Source organism: Panthera leo, chromosome C1, assembly GCF_018350215.1.
Source record: "Panthera leo isolate Ple1 chromosome C1, P.leo_Ple1_pat1.1, whole genome shotgun sequence".
In the NCBI taxonomy this organism is placed as follows: domain Eukaryota; kingdom Metazoa; phylum Chordata; class Mammalia; order Carnivora; family Felidae; genus Panthera; species Panthera leo.
Genome location: NC_056686.1, coordinates 74831888 through 74854065, shown reverse-complemented (window position 1 = coordinate 74854065; position 22178 = coordinate 74831888). Strand labels below are relative to the sequence as shown.

Genomic DNA, 22178 nt, shown 5'->3' with positions numbered 1-22178 from the left:
TCTATAAGAAAATGTTGATAATTTTTAGAGCTATATGCCAAGTATATAGGGGCAGAAGGACTTAAAGTCTAAGATTTGTTTACTCAGCAATAAAAATGATTTTAAAAGAAGTGGAGAGATGAAGCAAATGAGGTAAAATCGTGATGTGTGTATGAGTATTTTATATTAGGTTGCATCATATGACACTGTCGTTTTCATAGGTCAAAATGGATGAATAGTGGCACTTTCACGTTCAACCTAATTCTAATCTCTCAACTTTTCTGTAGGTTTGAAATTTCACAAAAACCATCACTAGCTTCTCCCTCTACTTGTGAATACTATGATTTCTACCTCATAAACGTCTTGAATTCTAGCTCTCCTCTTTATTACCACTGTAACTATCAGGAAAATGCCTACAGTTCACTGGAGCCTTTGCAGTGAACATAGTCAACACAGATAAGTAAGCATTCTTCCTGCCTTAGGCAGATGAAAATAAGCAGGCTCATCAGTGTTATCAAGGGTAGCATTGACAAGTTTAAATCAAGAGATAGTGGACCTAGCTAGACTCCTTCCTGTAGACCTGTTTTCTCTAGAAATCCTCATCCACACCATCATTAATATCATTGGAAAGTTACATAAAAGTCATCTCTGAGGAAAGGACTGTAATGGACGTTGGGCTGCACTTTATCTGTATCACTTGCTTTATTTTTTTATTTTTTAATTAAAATTTTTTTTTAACGTTTAGCCCAACGCGGGGCTTGAGCTCACAATTCTGAAATCAAGACCTGAGCTGAGGTCAATAGTCGGACACTTAACCCACTGAGCCACCCAGGTGCCCCTCTTTTCTACTTTCTAAGTAGACAACTAGGTTTTAAGTATGTGGTGTGTACCAAGAACTTTTTCACTATGGATTTAACTTATTTAATTATCACAACAGCGGCACAGGACAGGCATTCATTTTCCTTATAAACAGATGAGGAAATTGAGTTTCAGAGAAGAACCTGCTACTTTGCATAGCCAGTAGGTTTTGTTTTGTTTTAATTTTTTATTTGAGAGAGAGAGAGAGAGAGAGAGAGAGAGTGTGTGTGTGAGCGAGCATGCTTATACGTGAGCTGGGGACAGGGAGAGAAGGAAAGAGGAAAATCTTAACCAAGCTCCATGCTGAGCATGGGGCCTGACTCGGGGCCAATTCTTTTACCTCAGGATCGTGACCTGAGCAGAAATCAAGAGTCAAACAATCAACCGACTGAGCCACCCAGGTGCCCCTACTAGTAGTTTTGATGTTTAATTTCAAAGTAAGATCTACCTGGCTTGAAAGTTCATTGTGTTAAACAAGTTTGGAAATTTTAATTGGCATGTAGGCGTATATTCCAGGACACAGATTGGTGGGACCCCAATCTGCTTTACATATCTTCCTGGTGTTAGTGCCCAGTAGAAACCTGAGACCTGTTGTACAGTCTTAAATCCAAATTCACAAGAGTTGTCCTGATTGGTTTAGCCTGACTCAGTCGATTCCTAATCTAATAAACTGTGGGGAGGGGGGGGGTGAGATTATATAGTCCAGACAGGCAGAGGTTTCACCCCTGTGAATATAGGTGGGGACAATAAACTCACTTATACTCAGTCTTGGCTTGGACCCAATTTTCAAAGAGAATAAATCAGGCTTTTTTTTTTTTTCCTTGACCTGAGTCCATTTTTTTTGGTATTTCCATTCTGTATTTACCTACTCTGCCAGCTCCCAGGTTTGAAGACTCTTATTTCCAATAAGCTTGTTTTTCTATAGGTATTGTTAAAAGATAATTTTCAGAAAAAAGGCAGAATCATGACTTATACAAATGTAAAGATGCATATGTATTAAAGATTTTTATTTTATTCATATGAGAGAACAAACAAGTTATGACCAGTTCAAAGGAAAGTAAAAAAGCATAAATTTGTATGTGATAAAGGAATTGAATTGCAAATGAAGGTAAAACTCATTTTTCCACTGGATGGAGGGAAGTCAATCAAAACTCTGGAACCATTTTGCCTGTCAGTTACCTTCAGTCTACAAAGGTATAAAATATGTCAAAGACCAATTTTAGCTCTGCTGGACTCAGCCCTGGAAGGGTGTGTTCATGTAGCCACTGCATAGTTCTCCCTTAAAGAACACATTTTTCCTCTTACATATTATCTCTCAGAGGGGATCCAAATTCCTTCCCTTTCACTCACTTATTTAGTCAACAAATATCAAATAGCTACAGCATATTAGACACAAGTAATTATAATTTGAAACAACTGTATATGTTGCTTAAAAATTCCAGTTAAATATATGTGCCTTTGAGTTATAAATTGGATTTTTATGTAATTAGTTTTTCTCCTTGTATATCTTAAGTCATCAATCCCTGCTCTACATTTGCACTTCTGAGTTTTAACTTTGTTCTTCTACCATTACAGGAACAGGAACATTCTATGCCATCTAGTGGCAAAAGAGTGTGATTTGTCTGTGTTTTGTTTTGTTTTTGCAGAGGTGGGGGAGTTGGAATATATAAATCATCATACCTTGGAAAACATCTAAAATCTATGAGATAATTCTGTTATTATCTGCTTGCTTGAGAAGTATTTTGTCCAAAGGGAGAAAGAAGATATTTCAGCATACCCTGGAAGCTTTTTTTTTTTTAATTAAAAAAACTTATTTTCCATTTATTAATAGACTATTTTTTAGAGTATTATATGTTCAGAGCGAAACTGAGCAGAAACTAGAGAATTCCCATCTATCCCCTGCCCTCCCACATGCACAGCCTCCCCTATTATCAGTATCCGCTACCACAGTGGTACATTTATTACAATTGATGAACCCATAGTGATGCATCATTGTTACCCAATGTTCATAGTTTTTATTAGTGTTCATTCATATTGTTGTACATTCTGGGGATTTTGACAAAGGTATGAGGGAATGCACCTTCATAGTATTATGCAGAATAGTTTCACTGCCCTAAAAATCCTGTTTTCTACCTATTCATACCTTCTTCTGCCCAAGCCCTGGCATACACTGATCTTTTTACTGTCTTCATGATTTTGCCCTTAAGGTTCCCTCTTGTCATCTTTGCCTGATGCCTCATTTCTTTTTAGCACTGAATAACATTCTGTCATCTGGTTCTACCACAGTTTATCCATTTGCCTACTGAATGGTATCTTGGTTGCTTCTAAGTTTTGGCAATTACAAATTGCCAAACATCACACACGGGATTTTTTTATGAACATAATTCTTCAACTGCTTTGTGTGAAATACCAATGAGAGTGATTGCTGGATTGTATAGAATTTTAGTTTTATAAGAAACTACCCTGGCAGCTTTTTAAAATCAGCTTTATCAAAATACAATTAATGGTATCCACTTAGGCTATAAAATTCTATGATGATTTGAAGAAGTATCATAAAACCACTGCTAAAATCAACATATAGAATGTGGTCAAGATTCCTCCTGTTCCTTTGCAGTTCATCCCTCACTGTTGATTGGCTCTGGCTCCATACGTTAGTTTTCTTTGTAAAAAAATATTATTTTGTATTAATTGGATTATAATAGTATGTACTATGTCATCTTTTTTTTTCACATGCATAATGATTTTTAAATTTACTCATGTTGTGATGTATCATTAGTTCATTCCTTTTTTTAAAAACAATTTTTAATGTTTATTTTTAAGAGAGAGGAGGGGTACAGAGAGAGGGAGACACAGAATCCAAAGCAGGCTCCAGGCTCTGAGCTGTCAGCACAGAGCCTGATGCAGGGCTCAGACTCACAAACCACGAGATCGTGACCTGAGCTGAAGTTGGACGCCTAACGGGCTGAGCCACCAAAGTGCCCCAGTAGTTCATTCCTTTTTATTACTGACTAGTATCACATTATATGGATATACCATCATTTATTTATCCATTTACCTGTTAATGGGCTTTTAGATTGTTTCCAGGTTTTGCTATTGTGAGTAAAACTGTTGTGAACATCTGTATACAAGCCATTGTGTAGACATATGCTTTCATTTCTTTTAGGTAAACACCTAACAGTGGAATGGTTGGGTTGTACTATACATTTACATTCAATTTTTAAGTAACTGCTAAGTAGCTTCCAAAGTGGTTGTACCATTTTACATGCCCACCAGGTTCCTGTGAGTTCCAGGCTGCCCCACATCCTTACCAACACTCACTATCAACATTTTTAGCCATTCTCATGGGTATTTAGTAGCACCTCATTATGGTTTTAATTTGCATTTTCCCAATGACTAATGACATTGAGCATCTTTTATGTGCTTCTGGCCATTCATATATTTTCTACAAAGTGGCTGTCAAATCTTGTTTACCTTCTCTTGAGTTGTAAAAGTTCTTTATATATTCCAAATAGTTTTTTGTAAGATATATGTTGTAATTCTTTCCCCCTTCTGTGGCTTACCTGGCAACTATTTAAGATTTGTGAGCCCATTGAATGATATTTAGGGGGAGGGAAAAATAATTCTGTTGTCTACCCTCCTAGGTTTTCTGGCTGAGACCCTGCAAATTAGACTTACAAAGACAGAGTAACAAGAGTAAAAGAAACATACTTAATTAACATGTAACATGTGCATTGTACATACAAACGGGAGAGCTCAGTAATGAGTAACTCAAAGGGGTGCTTTCGGTTTGAATAGCATCTTAAGAAAGAACAGTAAAGGGACGCCTGGGTGGCTCAGTCACTTAAGCGGCCAACTTCTGCTCAGGTCATGATCTCATGGTTCTTGGGTTCGAGCCCCATGTTGGGCTCTGTGCTGGCAGTTCAGAGCCTGGAGCCTGTTTCAGATTCTCCTTCTCTCTCTGTCCCTCCCCCACTTGCTCATGCTTTCTCTCTCTCTCTCTCTCTCAAAAATAAATAAACATTAAAAAAAATTTTTTAACTAAAAAAAATAAAAGCATGGGAAACAGAAACACCGTGAATGCAATTAGAGAAAGGCAAGTGGTCTTATACTGTTGATTCACTGTATGTGAGGGGATGGCATGGTGGGAGAGAAGACTGGAAATAAATTAAGGGCCTTGAATGCCAGGTTTGAATTTGAACTTTGTTCCATAGTTTGAGGAAAGTCAATAAAGATTTTAGAGCAAAGTGGTAGCATCCCCTAATCTATTTTATAGCTCTGTAGTGATGGGTGATGGGTTAGAGGGAGGATGTCATTGAGGTATTTAAAAATAAGGATAGTTAAAAAGAAGTGGGATTTCATTGTGTTCAGAAAATACTTGTGAATGCAACCTGCCAAAAACCATTTTAGATACCAGAGATACAGCACTGAACAACACAAGTCCTTATTATCTGAAGTTTTCATTTTAGTGAGCAAGATAGATAATTAAGGAGTAATAATTTCAAGTAGTGGTAAATGTCATAAGAAAATAAAATAGAAATAAGCTAAAATTATTGGTGGGGCTAGTGGGAGAGACGCAATAATATTAGGGCATATAGTTTTGGAAGCCCTCTCTGAGGTTATATTTCAGTATTGTGTACATGTGTGTATTTAACCACACAAATATTTATTTCTATAGTAAGGAAAAAACCTCATTTTCGTCTTCTCCAAGGTACCATGAGGTCTGACTACACGGGTGCACACACACAGCTTCCTTGCTATGCGCCGTTGCTTATCCAGCATTCACCCCAAGGAAACAAGCAGGGTGAAGAGGGGTGGGGTGCGGAGTCATATTGAATAGAGTGACATAAAGAGGCAGGCACATGAAGATCTAAGAGAAGGGCATTCCAGGCAGAGCACACAGCAATTACAAAGTTTTTTTTTTTTAATAAATTTTTTTTTTAACATTTATTTGTTATTGAGAGACAGAGACAGAACGTGAGCAGGGGAGGGGCAGAGAGAGAGGGAGACACAGAATCCGAAGCAGGCTCCAGGCTCTGAGCTGTCAACACAGAAGGGGCTCGAACTCAGAAACCATGAGATCATGACCTGAGCCGAAGTCGGTTGCCCAACCAACTGAGCCACTCAGGCACCCCCAAAGTTTTTTTTTTTTTTTTTTTTTTTTTTTTGAGAGAGAGAGAGCAAGTGGGAGAGGGCAGAGAAAGAGGGAGAGAGAAAGAATCCCAATTAGGCTCTGAGCTGTCAGCGTGGGGCCCGAACTCAGAAACTGTGAGATCATGACCTGAGCTGAAACCAAGAGTTGGACACTTAACCAACTGAGCCACCCAGGCGCCCCACAAAGGCTTTTATGTCATCAACTTTGCTACAGTAACAAAACCCACCAAATCTTACCTTCTTAGGTCACTAAACACTGCATTCTCACCCATAAGACATACAGGCTACAAATAAGTACTGGCTTTGCTCCAGTTTGCAACTCCACTCTGTCTTTTTAATCTAGGATTGAGGCTAAAGGAGTAGCCCCTGTCTGAGACATGGTCTTCTCATAGTAAAGGACAGAAGAAATTAAGGCTGAGCCAAAACCATGCAAAAGTACTTACAGCTTCTTGAACATAGTGTATGTCACATCCACTTGCACTCAATTGACCAGAGCAAATCACATGGCCAATCTCAAAGTCATTCCTTCCGAAAAGGAGAGGTGAATATATAGGGTAATAATATATGATAGATAGGAGCAAACTGGGTGTGTTTAAGATATGGAAAGATTGAAAGGTTCAATGGGAATAGGGAATCTTGGTTTGTTTTGCTTACTGGTATATCCCAAGCCAAAGAGTGCCTTGTACACAATAGGTATTCAATAAATATTTGTTGTGTGAATGAACGAAAGCCAATGTGGTTAGAATGTAAAGAAGACATGAGCTTGCAGTTAGCAGCAATGGGGGAGATTGGGTAGAAATGTAGATGAAGTGGATGAGGTACAGGTGTCTGGCTTCACTTACCCTTGAGCCTGGGTACACTTCTCTCCTTCTCATGGTGACATGAGCTTTCTTTTTATTTATTTTTATTTTTATTAATGTTTATTTATTCTTGAGAGAGATAGAAAGATAGAGTGCCAGTGGAGGAGGGGCCAAGAGAGATGGGGACACAGAATCTGAAGCAGGCTCCAGGCTGTCAGCATAGAGCCTGACACTGGGCTTGAACTCATGAACCGTGAGATCTCAGCCCTAGCTGAAGTCAGACACTTAACTGAATGCGCCACCCAGGAGCCCCCCTAATAAATTCCCCTTTTTGCCAAAACTGTTTCAGATGGAGTTTCTGTGCAACAAGAGAGCTGATTAACAGAGCCTGGGAGCTTCAAAGGCATCTATGCACTGGTCTGTTTCTCACTCTTAAAGCTAGGAAAGAGTATATAGCAAAGTTTCTTTTTAGTCAGGTTAGGGAACATTCAAATTTCTAGCAAATTCAAACTGGTAAAATGTCAATAAATTATGCAGTTTATTATACAGTAAATTATGCGGTTATGCACATTTTCTTTTTAAAATAGATCCATATTTTTAAAAAATATGGATCTTCTACTCTTAGGAAGCAAGTGTTAAGGAATGAAGGGAAACGATACTACGTGTCATCATGGTGGTTGTTGGAACATCAAATTTTATACCTTATATTTTCTATAAAAGTAATCAAAAGTTGTGTGGTTAGGTAGTTTAGCTGGAACTAGATGACTATAATATTGATGACATTTCATTTTTTCTTGTGGTAATGAATACTTTACAATGTTACAATAGGGCATTCACCTTCCACATCAGACTTTAAAGGAAACAGAGCAGGAACCCTATAATTAAATGCACAGTGGAAACACACTGGAAATAACAAATGCTCAAACAATGAATGACTAAAATGTATGGATACTTATGTATCCATAAGTAACCTGAAATAATGTCTGCTAATTAAAAGTGAAAGTTTTATGATGACTAAGAAAAACTTAAAAAAAATTTTTTTTTTACGTTTTATTGTATTTTTGAGAGACAGAGTGTGGGTGGGGGACGGACAGAGAGAGAGGGAGACACAGAATGTGAAGCAGGCTTCAGGCTTCAAGTCGTCAGCACAGGGCCCGACGCTGGGCTCAAACTCACGAACCATGAGATCATGACCTGAATCGAAGTCAGACGCTTAACCAACTGAGCTACCCAGGTGCCCTGATGACTAAGAAAATTAGTAAAATGTTTAAGGTACTCTGCTAAAAGACAAGGCAAATGTTTAAAAAATCACATGTGATTGCAACTATACCGAATTCATAGATCTGAAAGATAATAGATGTTTTGGCTGCCCAGCAGCTGGACACCACATCAAGGGGGTGCCCACTACAAGCTTGTTTACTTCCTTCTCCAGCCTGGTCTTGACGCACAGGGTCTGTCTGCTTCTCATGTCTGATTATTGTCTTCACCTCTCTAACCACTAGCTTTGTTTTTTTCTGTTTCTGACCTTTTCTTGCACTCTTTATCTTTGTTACACTTGACTCAGTCCATGCTTCATAGATGTTAACAGCCTCAGCTTCCCCAGCTTCAACCCACCTTTCGGGGAAACTTTTTCTACACCTATTCTATCCCACCTATATGCAGCATGTCTTACAGACAGAGTCTTCACAATATATGCAGTTGAAACTTTAGTATTCTAGAGTCTTAGGATAATGGGTAATATTTTCTTTTCTTTCCAAAGTTTCCTTGTTCCAACACCATTGCAATAAACATTTTAAAGACAATAGCAATAGGCCTTTTTCTCATTTCTGCCAAGAGTGGCACCTAGTGGTGATTCTTTAGAACTGCACTTTTCAGCCACAAGTTGATTTAAAAAAAAAAAAGAAATCAAAGAAGCAGATGCTACTATTACTACTACTATTACTACTATTCACTAGCAGTTTTGTGTTTATAATATAACAGTATAATATATGTATGCCAGGAATTAATCTACCTGGGAGCAGAAACCACCTCATGGAGTTAGCTGGCTCAGAAATTATACAAGCCTTGCAGATTTCCCAACATACATGTAAGGCAATTCCCCATAGGAATCCAGTTTTCTTCACATTTTAAAAAATTTATTTATTGTTTAATTTACTACATCCAAGTTAGTTAGCATATAGTGCAACAATGATTTCAGGAGTAGATTCCTTAATGCCCCTTACTCATTTATGCCATCCCCCCTCCCATAACCTCTCCAGCAATGCTGTTTGTTCTCTATATTTAAGAGTCTTATGTTTTGGCCCTCTCCTGTTTTATATTATTTTTGCTTCCCTTCCCTTATGTTCATATGTTTTATACCTTAAATTCCTCATCTAAGTGAAGTCATGATATTTGTCTTTTTCTGAGTAATTTCGCTTAATATAATATCCTCCAGTTCCATCCATAGAGTTGCAAATGGATTGCCTTTTTGATTGCCGAGTAATACTCCATTATATATATATATCACATCTTCTTTATCCATTCATTCATCGATGGACACTTGGGTTCTTTCCATACATTGGCTATTGTCGATAGTGCTGCTATAAACATTGGGGTGCACGTGCCCCTTCAAAACAGCATACCTGTATCCCCTGGATAAATTACTAGTAGTGCGATTGCTGGATTGTAGGGTGGTTCTGTTTTTTATTTGAGGAACCTCTATACTGTTTTCAAGAGTGGCTGCACCAGTTTGATTCCCACCAGTAGTGTAAAAGGGTTCTTCTTTATCTGCATCCTGGCAACATCCATTGTTTCCTGAGTTGTTAATGTTAGCCATTCTGACATGTGTGAGTTGGTATCTCATTGTGGTTTTGATTTGTATTTCCCTGAGGATGAGTGATGTTGAGCATTTTTCATGTGTCGGTTAGCCATCTAGATGTCTTCCTTGGAGAAGTGTCTATTCGTGTCTTTTGCCCATTTGTCCACTGGATTATTTGTTTTTTGGGTGTTGAGTTTGATAAGTTCCTCACAGATTTTAGATACTAACCCTTTATCTGATATGTCATTTGCAAATATCTTCTCCCATTCCATCGGTTGCCTTTTAGTTTTGCCGATTGTTTCTTTCCTTGTGCAGAAGCTTTTTATCTTGATGAGGTCCCAATAGTTTCATTTTTGCTTTTGTTTCCCTTGGCTCTGGAGATCTGTTGAGTAAGAAGTTGTTGCAGCCGAGGTCAAAGAGGTTTTTGCCTGCTTTCTCCTTGAAGATTTTGATGGCTTCCTGTCTTACATTTAGGTCTTTCATACATTCTGAGTTGAATTTTGTGTATGGTGTAAGAAAGTGATCCAGGTTCTTTGTTTTTTTGTTGTTTTTTTTTTTTGCATGTCACTGTCCACTTTTCCCAGCACCATTTGCTAAAGAGACTGTCTTTATTCCATTAGATATTCTTTCCTGCTTTGTCAAAGATTAGTTGGCCGTACACTTGGGGGTCCATTTCTGGGTTCTCTATTCTGTTCCATTGATATGAGTGTCTGTTCTTGTGCCAGTATCATATTGTCTTGATTACAGCTTTGTAGTACGTCTTGAAGTCCGGGATTGAGATGCCTCCAGCTTCAGTTTTCTCTTTCAAGATTACTTTGGCTATTCGGCTATTTTATGGTCCCATACAAATTTTAGGATTGTCTGTTCTAGCTCTGTGAAGAATGCTGTTGTTATTTTGATAGGGATTGCATTGAATATGTAGATTGCTTTGGGTAATATTGACATTTTAACAATGTTTGTTCTTCTGATTCAGAAGCATGGAATATATTTCCATTTTTTTGTGTCTTCTGTTTTTTCATAAGCTTCTGTAGTTTTCAGTGTATAGATTTTTCCCTCTTTGGTTAGGTTTATTCCTAGGTATTTTATTGTTTTTTTTGTGTGTGCAGTTGTAAATGGGATCAATTCCTTGATTTCTCTTTCTGTTGCTTCATTGTTTGTGTATAGGAATGCAACTGATTTCTGTGCATTTATTTTATATCCTGTGACTTTGCTGAACTCATGGATCAGTTCTAGCAGTTTTTTGGTGGAATCTTTTGGGTTTTCCATGTAGAGTATCATGTCTTCTGCAAAAAGTGAAAGTTTGACTTCCTCCTTGCCAATTTGGATGCCTTTTATTCCTTTGTGTTGTCTGATTGCTAAGGCTAAAACTTCCAATACTGTGTTAACAGTGGCAAGAGTGGACATCCCTGTTGTGTTCGTGACCTTAGGGAGAAAGCTCTGTTTCCCCCATTGAGGATGATATTGGCAGTGGGTCTTTCATATATGGCTTTTATGATCTTGAGGTATGATCCTTCTGTCTCTATTTTCTTGAGGGTTTTTATCGAGAAAGGATGCTGTATTTTGTCAAATGCTTTCTCTGCATCTATTGAGAGGATCATGTGGTTCTTGTCCTTTCTTTTATTGATGTGATGTGTCACATTGATTATTTTGCTGATATTGAACCTGCCCTGCATCCCAGGTATAAATCCCACTTGGTCGTGGTGAATAATTTTTTTAATGTATTGTTGGATCTGGTTGGCTAGTATCTTGTTGAGGATTTTTGCATCCATGTTCATCAAAGAAATTGTTCTGTAGTTTTAGTGGGGTCTTTGTCTGGTTTTGGAATCAAGGTGATGCTGGCTTCATAGAAAGAGTTTGGAAGTTTTCCTTCCATTTCTATATTTTGGAATGGTTTCAAGAGAATAGGTGTTAACTCTTCTTTAAATGTTTGGTAGAATTCCCCCTGGAAAGCTCTCTGGCCCTGGACTCTTGTTTTTTTGGGAGATTTTTGATTACTACTTCAATTTCTTTACTGGTTATGGGTCTGTTCAAATTTTCTATTTCTTCCTGTTTCCGTTTTGGTAGTTTATATGTTTCTAGGAATTTGTCCACTTCTTCCAAATTGCCCATTTTATTGGCATATAATTGCTCATAAGATTCTCTTGTTACTGTTTGTATTTCTGCAGTGTTTGGTTGTGATCTCTACTCTTTCATTCTTGATTTTATTTATTTGGGTCCTTTTTCTTTTTGCTCAAACTGGCTAGGGGCTTATCAATTTTGTTAATTCTTTTCTTTTTTTAAAATTTATTTATTTTTGAGAGAGAGACAGAAACAGTGTGAGTGGGGGAGGGGCAGAGAGAGAGAGAGACACACACACAGAATCTGAAGCAGGCTCCAGGCTCTGAGCTGTCAGCACAGAGCCCGATGCGGGGCTCGAACCCATGAACCGTGAGATCATGACTTGAGCTGAAGTCGAACGCTCAACCAACTGAGCCACCCAGGTGCCCCCCCCCCCCCCCCCCCCCCCCCCCCCGCCGCCCCACAGTTTTAGTAATTCTTTCAAGGAACCAGCTTCTGGTTTCATTGATCTGTTCTACTGTTTTTTTGGTTTTGATAGCATTGGTTTCTGCTCTAATCTTTATTATTTCCTGCTTTCAGCTGGTTTTCGGTTTTATTTGCTGTTCTTTTTCCAGGTCTTTGAGCTGTGAGGTTAGGTTGTGTAACAGACCTTTCTTCCTTCTATAGGAAGGTCTGAATTGCTATATACTTCCCTTTTATGACCACCTTTGCTGCATCCCAGAGGTTTTAGGCTGTGGTATTACCATTTCCATGGCTTCCATGTGCTTTTTAATTTCCTCTTTAATGTCTTGGTTAGCCTATTCATTCTTTCAAAAAAAAATTTTTTTTAATGTTTATTTATTATTGGAAGACAGACACAGAGTGTAAGCAGGGGAGGGGTAGGCAGAGGGGCAGACACAGAATCTGAAGTAGGCTCCAGGCTCTGAGCTGTCAGCACAGAGCTTGACACGGGGCTCGAGCCCACAAACTGTGAGATCATGACCTGAGCTGAAGTCGGTCGTCCAACCAACTGAGCCACCCAGGCACCCCACCTATACTCCAAGTATTTGTTATCTTTCCAAATTTTTTCTTATGGTTGATTTTGAGTTTCATAACGTTGTGGTCTGAAAATATGCATGGTATGATCTCAGTCTTTTTGTACTTGAGGGCTGATTTGTGTTCCAGTTTGTGATCTATTCTGTGATCTATTCTGGAGTTCCATGTACACTCAAGAAGAATGCATATACTTCGGCTTTTGGATGAAATGTTCTGAATATATCTGTTAAGTCCATCTGGCCCAGTGTGTCATTCAAAGCCCTTGTTTCCTTGTTGATTTTCTGTTTAGATGATCTCCTTTGCTGTAAGTGGAGTGTTGAAGTCCCCTACTATTATGATGTTATTGTCAATGAGTTTCTTTGACACAATGTTTGTGATTAATTGGTTTATATATTTGGGTGCTTGCACGTTGGGGGCATAAATGTTTACATTTGTTGAGGCTTCTTGATTATGATATAATACAATTCTTCACCTCTTGTTACAATCTTTATCTTAAAATCTAGATTGTCTGATATAAGTATGGTTACCACGGCTTTCTTTTGGCGACTATTAGCATGATAGATGGTTCTCCATCCCCTTATTTTCAATCTGAAGGTGTCTTTAGGCTTAATATGGGTCTCTTGTAAACAGCATATAGATGGATCTTGTTTTCTTATCCGTTCTGTTATATTCTGTCTGTTGATTGGAGCGTTTAGACCATTGACATTTAGAGTGAGTACTGAAAGATATGATTTATTGCCTTTCTGTCACCTATAGAGTTGGAGTTTCTGGTAATGTTCTCTGGTGCTTTCTAGTCTTTGTTGCTTTTGGTCTTTTTTTTTTTTCCCCCTCATCTTTTCTCTCCTCAGAGAGAAGTTAAAATTTCTTGCACGGCTGGTTCACTAGTCACAAACTCCTTTGATTTTTGTTTGTCTCGGAAACTTTTTATCTCTCCTTCTATTTTGAATGACAGCCTTGCTGCATAGAGAATTCTTGGCTGCATATTCTTCCCATTCAGCACATTGACTATATCCTACCACTCCTTTCTGGCCTGCCAAGTTTCTTTGTATAGGTCTGCTGTGAACCTGATATGTCTTCCCTTGTAGGTTAGGGACTTCTTTTTTTCCCTTGCTGCTTTCATGATTCTTTCCTTGCCTGAGTATTTTGTGAATTTGACTATGGTATGGTCGGTTTTTGTTGAATCTAATGGGAGTCCTCTGTATTTACTGGATTTTGATGACTGTCTTTCCCCTGGTTAGGAAAGTTTTCTGCTATGATGTGCTCACATAAATTTTCTACCCCTTTTTCTCTCTCTTCATCTTCTGGGAACCCTGTGATTCTTATTCCTTTTTAAAGAGTCACTGAGTTCTCCAATTTTTATTTCATACTCTTTTGCCATAGTCTCCTTCTTTTTATCTGTTTCATTATTCTCCATAAGTTTGTCCTCTGTATCGCTGATTTGCTACTCTGCCTCATCCATCCTTGCCGCCATGGCATCCACTCGAGATTGCAGCTCAGTTGTAGCATTTCTTATTTCATCCTGACTAGTTTTTACTTCTTTTATCTCTGCAGAAAGGGATTCTAATCTATTTTCCACCTCAGCTAGTATTCTTAGTATCATGATTCTAAAGTCTGGTTCAGACATCTTGCTTGTATCTGTGTTGATTAAGTCCCTGGCTCTCATTTCTTCCTGTTCTTTCTTTTGGGGTGAATTCCTTTGTTTCATCATTTTGGAGAAGAAAAGGAATTAATAAAGTAAAAAAATAATAATAAAATTAAAAACAACTCAAAGACATCAAATAAAGTTTGCTAGATCCTAGGTGTGTGTTTTGGTGTGGTTGTTGAAAGAAGCTTGATAGATTAGAGAAAAAAGGGAAAGATAAGGAGAAAAAAAGGAAAACTTCTGGAAATTTGAAAAAATGAATACAATAAAATAGAATAAAATGAAATGATAAAAGTAAAACAATTTAAAAAATTTACAAAAAAGTAAAAAATGTAGAAAAAATTTAAAGAAAAATTTTTTAATATAAATGGAAAATACAAGTAGATTTTTTTCTCTTTTCTGTATTCAAGAGTAAGAAAAGAAAAAGGAAAAAATTGAGTAAAAGAACCAGCGAACAGAATGCAGTATGATTGAAATTATATCTGTTTTCCCAGAGAAGTCAAGCTATGAAGTACTTTATAGTCTGCAAACTAAGCAGGCAGAGAGACTTGTGTTTGTCAAGAGCACTGTTGGCCCAGTTGGGCAGGGCTTAGTGTAACAGGTCCATTCTCCACTTGATGGCCCTGCTTAGCTTACTGGGCTGGAGTGCTGTGGCGCATGTAGACATGTATGCTTATCCGCAGGAAGGGTGAAAATGGCATCACCCAGCTACCCAATCTCTTGTATTGGAACTCTGTGCTCTCCACAACTGGCACCCTCCTTTGTCTCTGGCTTCCGTCCACTCCCCACTTCTAAACTGCCCGTGATAAAGCCGTCAGGCTGCCAAGCAGCACCTCCCTCCTGAGTTTTATCTCAAATGGGGCTGTGTTTCCCAACCCCTCACTTCTATGGGACTGCAGCTTTGACTCACTCAGATCTTCTGGGGGAGGGTCTTACTGAGCAATGGCCAAGTGCCAGCCATCCCTCAAAACGTTCAGGAGACTGCACTGCTGCCAATGCCCAGAGCCTGTGTCTGGGTGCCAGCCTGCCCTGGAAGAAGTTCACGCGATTGTGTAGCAGCAGTGTTTCAGGGTTTATGGAAAATCACAACACACATCTGGCACCAGGCTTCCCCTGTAACGTCTTTGTTCCAGCACCAGTGAATGTGGTTGTTCTCCAGAGTCCACTGGGACCTTTTCCTGTGGGGTGACTGCACAGTCTCTACCAGATGTCCTACTAGCAGGGGAACCGCCTCTCCCCATGTGGCCTGAGGACCTCTCCAACCTTGCTCTCTGCTCCTGGGGATTCTCCCTTTCCACCAGAGCACCTCCAGATATTGAGTTGTGAAGTTTCAGACTCCGCTCCCCCTGTTTATAGAGTCTTAATGGAATTTAAACACTCTTCTTTCTCCTTTCTCCCTTTTGTGTTCAGTCTCTGCGGCTATTTCCACTTTTCCACTTTCTTTCCAGCTGCTTTTTTTTTTGGGGGGGGTGCTTTTCTTGTACTCTTCCCCCATCTCCATCCTCTCTCTGCAAGGAAAAACAGCTCCCTGCCCTCCACAGCTTCTCTCTCCCCCAGTTCTCCTCTCCATGCTGCGTACCTGCCAAGTTCTGTGGTTTAGATTGTGCAGATTGTTGTGTTAATCCTCAAATCAGTTTTCTAGGTGTGCAGGATGGTTTAGTGTTGATCTGCCTGTATTTCAGGGTTGAGAGATGCAATAAAAAAATCAGTTTTATTTTCATTTCCTAAGACTGGATCTCCTCTGAACAGTAATTCTTATATAGTGAGAATTTGCATCTTCTGCTGAATCCTGATGTTTTTGGACACTATAGGGTGTCTTGTAAATGTTCACCACTGTTTTAATTTCCTCGGGCTGCCTTAACCGTACTACAAACTGAGTGGCGTAAGCAACAAAACTGTATCAGCTCACAGTTCTGTAGACTTAAATTCCAAGAGCAAAGTGTACCAGGGTTGGTTTCTTTTGTATGATGTCAGAAAGAGTCTGTTGATGCTTTTCCCCTAGTTTCTGGTGGTTTGCTGTCAATCTTTGGCATTCCCTGACTCTCTTCTTTCATCTTCATGTGGCATTCTCCCTGTATACCAGACTGTCTCTAAATTTACCCTTTTTATAAGGCCACTGTCATATTGGATTAGCGCCTCCCCTCCCCCCACCAACCCGTGACCTTAATTTAACCAATTACAGCTGCAGTGAACTTATTTCCAAATAAGATCACATTCTGAGGTACTGGGTGGTAGGGCCTCAACATGAATTTGGAGGGATCACAGTCCAACCCACGGCAATCCTTGTACTTTCAGACTTTCATTTCTGCTATGTTGGTATCAGGCTTAGCCATGAAATTGCTTTGGCCAATATAATGTGAGGAGAAGTGGTGTGTGCAGTTTAAGCAGAGACTAAAAATTTGTTTCCCTCTGCTATGAATCTGACAGTATTCCAAATAGAGACTATTTCACCAGCTTATGTCTCAGAGTGACTGTGACATGGAGCAGAGTAGCAGCTGACATTGAGTGGATCTGTTGTATGAAAAAGAAATAAACCTTCATGATTTTAAGCCACGAAGACTTTGAGGTCATTTGTTACTGAAGCATACATTAACTTAAGCTGACTGACACAGTAAATACCTAACTTAAGCTGATACCGTAAATTCACTTCTAATGTGGAGGTTTTCTTCATTCATCAGATATTTGTTGAAAAATTACTATGTGATAGGCCTAGTTTTATGTGTTGGACACTGTGATAGTTAATTTTATATCAATTTGACGAGGTCAAGGAACCCAGGTGTTTGTTCAAACATCAGTCTGGATGTCTCTGAAGGTGTTTATCAAGTGAGATTAACATTTAAATCAGTGGACTTTAAGTAAATTGTCCTCTATATAATGTGAATGGGCCTGATCCAATCAGTTGAAGGCCTTAGGAGAAAAAAAGACTAACACTCCCCTAGGAAAAGGGAATTCTGCCGCCAGACTGCTTTCAGACTCTGAGCTGTAAAATCAACTCTTCTTGGGTCTCCAGTCTCCTGGACTGCTCTGCAGATTTCAAACTTGCTGACCCCCACAAGTCACATGAGCCAATTCTTTAAATAAATCACTGTATATATGCACATCCTATTGGTTCTGTTTCTTTGCAGAAACTTGATTAATACACATATCAGCAAACAAGCTAGAAATAATCCTCAGAGATTATAGTCTAAGGAAGGATGTACATAAATAAAGAGGAAAATTACAGTGTTATGTAGTAAATGCTGGAAAATACTCCATGTAATAGGAGTACATAGAAAGAGAATATAACCTTGACTTACGGAGTCAGAAAACAGTCTCTGGAGGAAATGAAGTCTAACATGAGAACTGAAAGTGGCAAGTGGATTAGGAGTTAGCCAGATGCAGAAGCAGGGTGGTGGGGACCAGGGATTGAATTGAGTATAGGACATGCATTCTCAGTGGAGGAATTATTGCCCTTAAGGGGAGAAAACTGGTATTTGGCAGGTGAAATCAACCATAACTATTACAACTTCTTGTGACCTTGTAAAACTGAATCCTTACTGACAAATTCATACTCCTTCATTTATGGGGCAGTGGGGGAGATGAATAGAAGAAACATCTAAAAGGTCTTCTTAAGGGGGCAGTGACGAAAAAGGTTGAGAACATTGGTGTAGAAAGACCATTAAGGTAGAGGAATGATCACATGGAAGCTACAGAAGTAAACTAGTATATAATAACTAGTATATACTAACTAATTTACTAAATAGTATACTTAGGTCTATCTTAATCTTTGGGGACTTTTGAAAGTAGAATATATTATTATGTAAAGGAACTATTCATGTTTATGTTACCTTCCTGCATTTAACCTCTTCCATAGGGACCTATTTCACCTGTAAACATCTGTTTCTATTTGCAAAGTCTTTCAGTAGCCATGATGACTGATCCTATCTGTGCTTTGCTAGTTATGTCATGTATCAGATCCAAGAGTTACTAATTTCTATAGTATGACTGATTTATATACTATGACTATTTCTATACCATTAGAATGGTTGGGGTATAGGGGTGGGACAAAGCAGAAGCAGGGAGGTGGTGAGAGAAGAGGCTGTTCTGAACACAAATTTTAAAATTAAATCTGGAAATGTGATTTGCCTTCAGTTACCTAAATAAGGAAAATTGGACTTTATGTCTAAATTATCTGCTGCAGACTTTGCTCACTTTTTTAATATATGAATCTGTCCTTTGTGTGTGTAGACACATGCTGAATGAATCATTAAGTTTTAAACATTTTCTTAGAAATGTTGTTTCTAAGGACAGTTGTTAAAATATCTTTTTCTGTCTATCATGCCAGGACTTTTTAGTTTTATAATTGTAGTTTCTAGAATAGCATCATGTTCAGGTGGGTACTTAATCATAAAGCTATTCTGGAAGGTGCATTAGCCTCTGGAGAATTTGCATGTGATTTACGTCACTGGAGTTTCAAAGATTAAAAAATAGAAGAGTAAAAAGATATTCTTCTGGGCTCCATTGTTGGAATGCACAATGGTCTATTTAGTAACCGTTATCATTATCTTCCTCCCAGATTGAATTAAAATTACTTTAATATTCTATTAGGAAAATCTTTGTAAAAATGCTGCCAATCATTTTTATTTTTCCCCCAGCAGCTTGTTAACAGTGAATTCAAGGCTAATTCAGTGCTTTGGGAATATAGTATAAACTTAATTTTAAAATCTAGAGAACTAAGAAATTGTATGTTATACCATCAATTTTAACTTTTAATATTTTTCTACCATATCCCTAGCTTGCTTGATGTAAGTAGACTTGATCTAAATTAAAAAAAATATATTTTTTTATGTTTATTTTTGGGAGAGAGAGAGAGAGGGAGGGACAGAGAGAGAGAGAGAGAGAGAGAGAGAGAGAGAGACAAAATCTAAAGCAGAGAGAGAGAGAGAGAGAGAGACAAAATCTAAAGCAGGCTCCAGGCCTCATGCTGTCAGCACAGAACCAAACATGGGGCTTGAACCCACGAACCGCGAAATCATGACCTGAGCTGAAGTTGGACTCTTAACCAACTGAGCCACCTAGGCGCCTCCGACTTGATCTAAATTTATAATATACTTTTCTTAGGAGGCAGCATTCTTGTACTATTTTTTGTAAGGTCTTTTTACATAAAAGACAGTATATAGAAATAGGTCTGAGTATGTACTCTGGAGTCAAACTGCCTGGGTTCAAATCCTGAGTTGAATCTGTTTGGGTTTTGGAGCGCCTGGGTGACTGAGTGGGTTAAGCCTCCAACTGTTGATTTCAGCTCAGGTCATGATCTCACAGTTTTATGAGTTCAAGCCTCGCATCGGGCTCTGTGCTGACTGTGCAGAGTCTGCTTGGAATTTTCTCCTCTCTCTCTGCCTCTACCCACTTGCACTCTCTCAGTCTCTCTCAAAACAAATATGTAAAATAAATTAAAAAAAAAAAAGAATCTGTGTGGGTTAAAATGTTACACAAGCTTTTATAAACTTGGGCAGATGAGTAAAGTTCCGTAACTTTATCCTCTGTACCTCACTTTACTCCAATGTAAATGATGGCTGATAAGAGAACTACCACATAGAGTTGTTGTGAATTGTAAATGAGTTAATTATGTAAAACACTTAGAACAGTACCTGGTATGTACTCAGTACTCAATAATGTGAACTATTGGGGCACCTGGGTGGCTCAGTCAGTTAGGCGGCCGACTTTGGCTCAGGTCGTGATCTCGCAGTCTGGGAGTTGGAGCCCTGCATCAGGCTCTATGCTGACAGCTCAGAGCCTGGAGCCTGCATCAGATTCTGTGTCTCCTTCTCTCTCTGCCCCTCTCCCATTCATGCTCTGTCTCTCTCACTCTCAAAAATAGATAAACGTAAAAAAATTTAAAAAAAAGTAATGTGACTATCAACAATAGCCAAAGTATGGAAAGAGCCCAAATGTCCATCGATGGATGAATGGATAAAGAAAATGTGGTGTGTGTGTGTGTGTGTGTGTGTACACACACACACACACACACACACACAATTGAGTATTACTCGCCAATCAAAAAGAATGAAATCTTGCCATTTGCAACTACGTGGATGGAACTGGAGGGTATTATGCTAAGTGAAATTAGTCAAGAGAAAGACAAAAATCATATGATTTCACTCATATGAGCACTTTAAGAAACAAAACAGATGAACATAAGGGAAAGGAAACAAAAATAATATAAAAACAGGGAGGGGGACAAAATAGAAGAGACTTACAAATATGGAGAACAAACTGAGGGTTACTGGAGGGGTTGTGTGTGGCGGGGGCGGGTGGTGGGCTAAATGGGTAAGGGGCATTAAGGAATCTACTCCTGAAATCATTGTTTACTATATGCTAACTAATTTGGATGTAAATTTTAAAAAATAAAAGATAAAATTAAAAAAAAATGATGTGAGCTATTACTATTTGGAGCTCTGTATTGAGTTTTAAAACCATTTGTTGAGTGCTTCTTGTATGCAATACAAGGAACTTACTTGTGGAGCTGTTCATACATCTTACCTAAAATGATCTTCAGAGAATGACTCAAGGTATTTTTTTAAACTGACTTTTTTTTTTTTAGTATCATTATTGTTCTCTTCAGTACATTTCAGGCCTTCATATTAGTTTATGTTGTTTAGGCTAGGATGATATTTTTGTTCTTATGTGAGAAGATAAACATCTATGGTTCCTTAGAAAAAGCATTCCTTGGGGCAGTTGGTGGGAGAGGACTTCCTCTTCAGAATTTTGTATTGACAAATGCTACACATAGCATTTGTCATTGTGGCACTGCTTTTTCTGTGGTGACAATAGGAAAAAGGTAGTTACCCATGATTTTCTGACTTTTTGAAAACATTTTAAATGTTTTACTTATTTTTGAGAGAGAGAGAGAGAGAGAGAGAGAGAGCATGCGCAGGTGGGAAAGAGAAAGAGAAGGAGACAGAGGATCCCAAGCAGACTCTGCGATGATAGCAGAGAGCCCATTGTGGAGCTCGAACTCAGGAACCATGAGATCATGACTGGAGCTGAAGTCGGATGCTCAACCGACTGAACCACCCAGGCGCCCCTTGAATTTTTATTAAAGAAATTTAAAAACTTTCAATATTTATATCTTTCAGAAAATGTCTTTGAAAATCACCAATGCAAAACGAATTGAAGGCCTTGATAGTAATGTGTGGTGAGTACCTCAGAGTAAACAATAATAATTTGGTGAAGTTTTTTTTCCTATACATTTTATATACACACCTATATTGGGAATTTTTAGCCTTATCTACAGTCTACAAATAAAAGCACTTATTTTAATTTATTCATTAAGTGGAATCGTAAGGAAGTTAAGGATCCATACACTGATTTATTCATTTAGCACATGTGTTAAGCCTGCAAATAGAGAAAAGGACAAATTTGGATGATGCCCACATGGCACTTAATTTGTAGTCCATTAGCTAGCAGCCGCTGGTGTGGTTGAGGAAAAAAAATAGATGATGAAACTGTCGGTGTCATGGAATTGAGATTTGTAAGAAATTTTTAAGTTAATTAATTCAGCTATCATCTTATTAGGTAAAGTCATTTTGTAGGTGGTAAAATTTTGGGGGGGGAACTCATTTTTTTTTTTTTTTTATCTGTAAGACTAAAGTAGGTCTTAGTTTTTCAGTTTTAATGTTAAGATTATGAGGTATAAGGGATGCCTGGGTGGCTCATTCGGTTAAGCATCCAACACTGGGTTTCAGCTCAGGTCATGATCTCATAGTTTCATGAGTTTGAGCCACGTGTCGGGCTCTGTGCTGACAGTGCTGAGCCTGCTTTGGATTTTCTATCTCCCTCTTTCTTTCCTCCTCCTCCACTCATGCTGTCTCTCTTT

General features: G+C 38.5%; 1 protein-coding gene across 6 annotated transcripts in view; it reads left to right on the top strand.

The window, feature by feature from the left end:
• Nucleotides 1–22178, top strand: part of KYAT3 (kynurenine aminotransferase 3) — an 80954-nt gene that overhangs the window by 15060 nt on the left and 43716 nt on the right. For all 6 annotated transcript variants that reach the window (XR_006206267.1, XR_006206269.1, XR_006206268.1 and 3 more), the window contains exon 3: nucleotides 21439–21497. Coding sequence is in view for 2 of the 6 variants with exons in the window: in XM_042952666.1 (XP_042808600.1) it covers nucleotides 21439–21497 (59 nt within the window). In the remaining 4 variants the exon portion in view is untranslated. The remainder of the gene's footprint in view (nucleotides 1–21438; nucleotides 21498–22178) is intronic.